Here is a 7,170-nt window from a genome sequence, read left to right on the forward strand (position 1 = left end):
TCCAAAAAAACCAAACACATTGCTTTATTTTGAGACAAAGAACATTGTATAAAAAAAATCCAATTATAGAAATCGGAACAGACACACAGAAAGTTTATATACAGATCCTGTACATGTGGGCCCTGCCCTCCAGGCTACACTCTAGGCACAGACTCTGTGCACATGGGCACTGCCCTTTCAGCTACACTGTAAGCTGGCACAGCCCCCCTGCTGGCACAGCTCTGGGGAGTGCTGCCCCAGGATGGGAGAGGATGCAGTGCTTGGCTACAAACCTCTCCACGGCAGCTCCACAGACCGGAGTCTCGGGGGAGATGCCGGGTCAGCCCAAGCATGCTGCCCCTCCTGTCCCTGGCTCCCGAGCAGGAACTGCCTCTTGCTTTTCCTTCAGTCAGTTCATCTGGGCATCTTGGTTCTCTCTGGGAGGGGTGACTTTGCCAGTTCAGTGTCCATCCGCATGACCCCAGGCCCCTTCCAGCTCAGCTCCCACAGTGCCCTTCTTAAGAGGCCGTGTCTGCACAGCTTGTTTCTTTGGCTTAAGAGCAGAAATGGTGGGAAAAGGACTGTCCCCACTTCTCTGTCCATCCCTCTGAGGTGGAGGTGTGGATGGCACTGCCAGGCTTGCCGACTTCCTTTGGATGGAAACCGTTAATACTGACCCGTTTTGAGGCTGCTGGGTGGCAGCTTGTGCATGTGGCGGGAGTGGTTCCCAAGACTGTGGCTTTGGGAGGGGCCCCAGGACAGGTGCTGGGTGCCTGCCCCTGCCTCCTCAGCCCAGTTCCAATCTTTAGGCCAGATGTGGTTTACACCGTCACGGGGTTTGCAGCAGCAGGAATGGCAGGAGCAGCACAACCCAGGCAAGTGGGAAGAGGCGGGGGGCGGCACTGTGACCAATGCTATGTAGAACCTGCACCTCCGAGTCATCTGCAAGATGAGAGGGCAAAGGCCCCCAAGGTGAGTGGCCCCACTACTGGCACTGGCCCTCAGCCCAACAAGGTTTCTCCAGCCCCTGCCTGGCAAGGAGCCACCTATTGTACCCAACCTCCTCAAGCAGATCCCCTTTTGTGCCCGAGGCCCAGATTGCTCCAGGTACCTACCTGCTGGAAGTCTCTTCTCCTGGGGATTGGCATGGGCCTGAGGACTGTGAGCTGAAAGACAAGGGTGGCCGTCCATCAGGTACTGTACCAGGGAGGCAGAAGGGTGCAAGTGCTGGGTGCTAGGTGGGCTGGGCAGTGGGATTTCTCTACCATCCCAGATCACTAGCCCAGGCCCAGCTTAGAGGTGGAGGAGGGAGCCCACAGGGTCCTGACACTCACTGATTTTGCCGTCGACAGTCACCTTCAACCTCAAGCACCGGTCTTCTTGGTGGTGGATGGGTTTTGCTGCAAGAAGATAAACCCACAGGGCGTTAAGGAAGGAACCTTTGCCGGAAGAAAATAGTGCAAATGCCTCTGGTTCTGCTTTCTCGGTCATTGCTCATTTTTTTTTTTTTTTAGATTTTATTTTTCCTTTTTCTCCCCATAGCCCCCTGGTACATAGTTGTGTATTTTTAGTTGTGGGTCCTTCTAGTTGTGGAATGTGGGATGCCGCCTCAGCGTGGCTTGATGAGCGGTGCCATGTCCTCGCCCAGGATCCGAACCAGCGAAACTCTGGCCACCAAAGTGGAGCGCTCGAACTTAACCACTCGGCCACGGGGCTGGCCCCTCGGTCCCTGCTCATTTTCATCCCTCTCTTCTAATCTTTGATTCTTACCTTCCTTACTTTTTGCTCACTTTCTGCCCCAGGTTCAGCCAAACCTCCTATTTGAAATAACCCTTGGTTTTAGAGGCGATAATAAAAAGAACATAGATGCTATCCCCTCCCCTCAGTCCATCCTTCACTCCTCCCAGCCTGAAGTTGGGTGAGGCCTTCATGATATGCTCCCCTTCTCTGGGCCATTTTATTCTCCCCCCGCCGAGGGTGAGGCCTGGATCCATTCTACACAGAGCTGATCAGCTAACTCTAAATCCACCAGGGGCCCTCCACTGCCCTCAGGATAAAGTCCAAACTCCTTAGCACTTCTTAGGCCCCCGTGATCTGCCCTGTCTACCTCTCCAAGCTCATCTCTCCCCACTTCCAGTGTCCCTCCTACTCCAGCCAGGCTGAACTGTATGGAGTTCCCTGAGGATGTCATGCTTCTTTAGCACATATCCCTTCATGCCTGACCAGCTCCTCTGTTTGTCCTAAGCTCTGGGGTCATCTTCCTTGGGAAGCCTTCTCTGTGTCCCCCTTGCCTGGCAGGTACCCAGGTCATTTTCCAGGCCCCTGCGCTCATGTCCTCCATATCACACTGTTCTATGGTGTGTTAACCTATGGGTATCTCTGGTTCCCAGCTCCCTTGAGGACTGGGAGCCTGTAATGTTTTATTTTTCTCTGCCTGTGGTGCCAAGCAGAGTGCTGGGTATATGGCAGAAGCTCACCCCACATTTGAAATGTGAATGAATGAAAATAGAATTCAGGATTGGAAGGAGCCCTCTGCTGCCTGACTGCTCACTAAGCATGTACCCAAGCGTATGCATCATGCCAGCTGCGTGCCCCAGTGTGTGCACCCGTGTGCACGCCGCCTGGCACTCACAGATGTAGTAATAGCTGTGTCCCTCTTTGAACTCCTTGCCCAGGGTAAAGGGTGTGAAGCGCTGGAACTTCTCAGATAGCTTCTCCGGGCCATGCCTGGCACTGGGCTGGTTGCACTGCCAGCGGACCTGGTCCTTGGAGAGGGGTTGGCACAGCTGGTACTGCTCACGCTCCACCAGGTACAGAGTGTATCGCTCCATGGCAGCGTCTGCCACAGAGTCATCCTCGTAATGCGGACAGATGATGTCCAGGTAGTCATTCAGCCGCACGTGTACTGTGTAGTCCTCACTCCAGAACCTGGGCATGCGGAGGAGGAAGAAGCAGGTGGTCACTCAGGAGCCAGAGCAGAGCCTTGAGCCTCCAAATGTTTACATGACCCCTCACATTTCACACTGGACCCCCATACCCCTAAGATTTTTGAAAATCTCAACTCCCAATATTTACTGATCTTGATCTCTTAAATATCTTTCCACCATCTCCAAACATTCCCTCCACCATCATTGTCTCCCATTAAGCCTCTAAATAGCATCCACTCAGTATCTTTCAGGTACCAAAGCACTTCTCAGAACCCCCCTGATATTTACCCAAGGATGGGCTTCTAAATATTTCCTTAGCTCCCTCATTATTCTCCTCTACCCATAAATATTTCCCCAAGTCTTTTCTACCAGTTGCTCCTTTAAATGCTATTAGACCTCAGTCGGAGACCCTTCTGGCCCACCCTATAAGCAGGATCAGGGAGCCCTTTCTCTTTACCATGCTAGCACTTAGCTCCCAACACACCTGTGGCTTCACTTCTCTTACTCTCATTTTTTCCCCCTGACCCACTGAGTGTATCTCACATTTCTCAGCTTCATTTTTCCCCCGAAGCCACCAGTACACCCAGGCCAGCAGATAGTGCCCAAGTCCTTTAAGTTAAATCACTTTCATCAATTCATTCAGTTGCCTCAAATCTCCCCTTCTAGCTACTCAAATTTATGCTCATGTCTCCTTGTCCACTTCTCTCAAAGCACCCCAAAACATCCCTGTCCCTTTATGTCCAAAAGCCACCTCCCTTGAGAGGAGCTCCAGAAACGCTGGCGTTCTCAGATCTGAGACTGCTCTCCCCTCACCGCCTCCCAAGGTGGAGCCAGCTCCCCTCCCCCAGCCCATTCCCCCCAGGCTCCACAGGCTCCAGCCTGACTGCCCAACCACCCCTCCCCCCTAGCTCCAGACACCTGGCTCCAGTCTGGGTGGGGTCCTACTAGGGGGAAAAGTGCCTCCCCACCTCCCTCTCCAAGCTGGTCAGCCTCTCTGAATTCCCCCAAGTACTGCCAGCTAGACACTCAGCAGAGTTGGCTGCCAACTTGCTTCCAAGCGAAGCCCTGGGCATGGGTGGGGGCGGAGGAGCAGGAGTTGGCCAAGGGGCCTCTGAGGTGGGCACCCACTGCCCAGTCAGCACGACCCCTAAGAGGCCTGGCCTTGCAGCAGCATGCCACTGCTCAAGCTAGGCTTACCAGGGCCCCTCCCCCACCCTGGGGAAAACAGTGAGTGAGTGAGAGAGAGAGAAGCAGAGAGAGGCTTTTAAAATTCCTCTCTGGAGAGATAAACATAGAAGCCATTTCAGAACAGGTATTTCAGCTCTGGGCCTGGCGTCTTTCCCCCATTCCCGTGACGGGCACTGACTCATTCCTCATCCACCTCTGCCACCCGCCCCAGCATTCATGAGAACCTGTGAAAATTTACCTTGTCAAATGTGGACAGCCCCCAGGACCCCAGGATGGCACAGCGCCCACTTGCCCTGGGCACTGTCCTCCAGGCAAAGGGAGCTGGCAGGTCTGAATGGGCGGGGCACCTGCCCCTCCAGCACCAAGGAGGCCTGGGCCTGGCTCGCAGTCACACTGCCCTTCTCCCCACGCTGCCCCCTGCCTGGGGCCTGGAGATCCCAGGGAGGATGCCCACTGCCCTGAGTCACCCTTGCCAGCCTCACACCCGCCCAGCTCCTTGCCACCTCATCTTTGTCCCCAAGCTGGGTCCCCCTTGGCCGCCTGTGGTCTCCACTCTGGCCTGGCTTCTCTCTGGTCCTGGGTATGGTAGAGTGTGTGTGGATATGGCCAGATGGCCAAAGCTGTGCTTGGTGGGGGGCACCCATCACCCTCCTCCTGGGGTACAGTCTGCTCCACTTAGCACTCCTTTGACTCTTGCTCCCCATCTGGGAAAGGGGGGCAGCGGCGTCAGGGAAGGCGGGGAGGGGGGGCAAGGAAGAGGCTCCTTCCTGAAAGAGAGGAAACCTGGGAGCTTGGGAACGGAAAAGGCCAGGGTCCCCCCCTCCCTACTCATGGCTTCCTGTCCCCTCCTCCTCCTTCAGCCAACACCTGGCATGGGCATAAACAGGGACTTTGCTCTCTCCCACTAGGACAAGATTGGGTCAAGGAAGCAAAGAACAGGCAGCAAGGAGTGGGATGGGGGAGGGCTGGCTGAACTGCCCCTGGGCTGATGGGCAAAAGGGCATTGCCCTCTGGGGTTGGCAGCTAGTTGTTCCCTCCCACCCAACACGCCACAGACGACAGACCTCCCACCAAGCAATGCCGCCACAGGGTCAGAGGAAGCTGGCACAATATATTTCTCAAGGGGAGTCGGGGGTAGACGTGCGCCTAGGGCTGGGGTAGCTGAACTGAGTGGAGTGTTTTCCTGCCCCGAGCTGCCCAGCCCTCCTCTCCCTGCTCCACCCTACCCCCTCTCCTGTTTTCCCGCAAATATTGTTCCCATAACTTCAGAAAACTCAAGGGCAAGAACAAAGGGTCCGACTGAGCTTCTTCCTCCCAGTACCATTTGCCTCACAGCCCTAAACCTGCCCAGGAGAAGTTAACTCCTTCCTGCCCAGAACCCTTTGTAACCCTTTTAACCCCTTCCATTCCTTCTGAACATTTCCCATGACCTCCCGCCCCCATCTCATCAGTTTTACTACTTGAACCTCATAAACAGGTGACTCCCTTGGCCTACCCACACACAGCATGTGCCTCACTCATGTCACCTCAAAAGATCCCTTGGGGGGTGCTTTCCAGGGTCACCTTAAATAAAGAATGACTGCTTAAAGCCAGCAGCCCAGGTCCCTCCTGAGGGGTCCTTCCAAGATTACAGAGAGCATTCTGCTTACTCCCGATGTCACATCAGGTAACTGTCAGGGTGGGCAGATGCCCAAGTGACACACAAGGAGAGCCACAGAGGCTTTCCTGGTGGAAAGGCCTAGAACAAGAGCCCCGGTGGCCAGGGAGCGTGGTCCACGCTGGAGGCAGGAACTGTTCAGCATGGGTCTCTCACTTCGGAGAAATAGGGGTGCCAGAGGGAAGGAAAGGAAGGGCAGAAATAGTGCCTGTACAAGCAGACAGGGGCAGGTTCCTGCCCTGGGGTGGGCTACCCCAAGGTATGGGGGAGAAACGAGAGAAAGAAAATCTACAACCCCTCCCGCCTCTGGTCACCTCCCCAAGACTCAGGTCAGGGGCTGGCCGGGACAGTTAACCCGGGGGGCGGGGGGGCAGTGCTAACCGGGCGCCCAGGCTGTCGGCCGGAGACTCGGGGCTTACTTGGGGTTTGAACTGTTCCAGAAGACGGTGTGGCGGTCAGCAGCGGCCAGACTGCAGCACAGACCCAAGAGAGGGGCCCAGAGGAACTCCATAGCGCGGGGCCTGGCCAGGCCGGGCGAGACGGGGGCTCCTGTGTCTGGGTTCCCGCTGGCTCTCTCCGCCGCGCAGTCAGCACCGCGCTCACGGCTCTGGCCCCTTAGCCTCGCGACTCCGCCTTTTGGGCCGGCGCCGCCGACACCCCGCCCCGCCCCCGCCCCGCCCCGCGCGGCGCGCGGCTGCCCCGGGGCCTGGGGGCTGGGGCGGTGGAGGAGGGGAGGGCAGCGCCGGGAGCGCCGCGCTCGCCTCTGTCCCGACAAATCGGCTCGGCGCTGCGTGTCCGTTCAGTTGTGGGTCTGCGTGCCGCTCTGTGGGCCCGTGCGGGGTGGTGGGTCTGTGTCCCCGGGCGCAGTCACGAGCGGGAGAAGGGAACGAACTCCACGTGCAGGTCTGCGAACACGCGGGTGGGGGAGCCCAGCTTCGCTGCGCCGTGCTTGGATCTTGCAGGGTGCAAGGTTGTTTGTAGACCCTGCACCTTTCCTGAACCTTGCACACCCGATTCGGGCTCCCGCGTTCTCACACTCTCCTCCTACCCCCGCTTCGTCGACTCTGCGCTCGGCTGCCCCTCCCCACACACGCGGCTGTTTGTTTTTGTTGGGTTTGTCAATGTTGTCTTTGTTCGAGAGATTGTGTCATCGCCTAGATGCCGGGAATAAATTGCGACCCTGTGTGTGATCAAGTGTGTAACGTGTGCGGCTGGGGCTAAAGGCGCCTCTTCATCAGTGCCTGTGAGAGGGAGGGACACTCGGGATCCTGGGCCTGCGGGGGGGGGGGGGGGGGGTGGCTTGCTCTTATTTCTAGTGTGCCAAAGGGCAGTAGTGACCTGTGTGTATCTGTGTGTGTGCGCCAACAAACAAGTGTACTGTGCAAACGGGCTTTGAATATGGACTGTGAGAATCTGGGC

General features: G+C 56.7%; 1 protein-coding gene across 1 annotated transcript; it reads right to left on the minus strand.

Annotated features, from left to right (window-relative positions):
- Positions 1-6,417, minus strand: EFNA1 (ephrin A1). The gene is made up of 5 exons (XM_001915820.6): positions 6,171-6,417; positions 2,612-2,907; positions 1,314-1,379; positions 1,095-1,145; positions 1-921 (listed from the first exon to the last, which is right to left on the minus strand). The coding sequence occupies exons 1-5, from the start codon at positions 6,260-6,262 to the stop codon at positions 809-811; spliced, it is 618 nt and encodes a 205-aa protein (XP_001915855.3). The 5' UTR covers positions 6,263-6,417; the 3' UTR covers positions 1-808.
- Positions 6,418-7,170: the final 753 nt, after the last annotated feature.

Source organism: Equus caballus, chromosome 5 (assembly GCF_041296265.1).
Source record: "Equus caballus isolate H_3958 breed thoroughbred chromosome 5, TB-T2T, whole genome shotgun sequence".
Lineage (NCBI taxonomy): Eukaryota > Metazoa > Chordata > Mammalia > Perissodactyla > Equidae > Equus > Equus caballus.

Coding starts and splice junctions, on each gene's coding strand:
- EFNA1 (XM_001915820.6), bottom strand. CDS start 6,262: ATGGAGTTCCTCTGGGCCCCTCTCTTGGGTCTGTGCTGCAGTCTGGCC. Junction 2,908..6,170: donor TGGAACAGTTCAAACCCCAA/GTAAGCCCCGAG, acceptor CCGCATGCCCAG/GTTCTGGAGTGAGGACTACA. Junction 1,380..2,611: donor ACACAGCTATTACTACATCT/GTGAGTGCCAGG, acceptor ATCTTCTTGCAG/CAAAACCCATCCACCACCAA.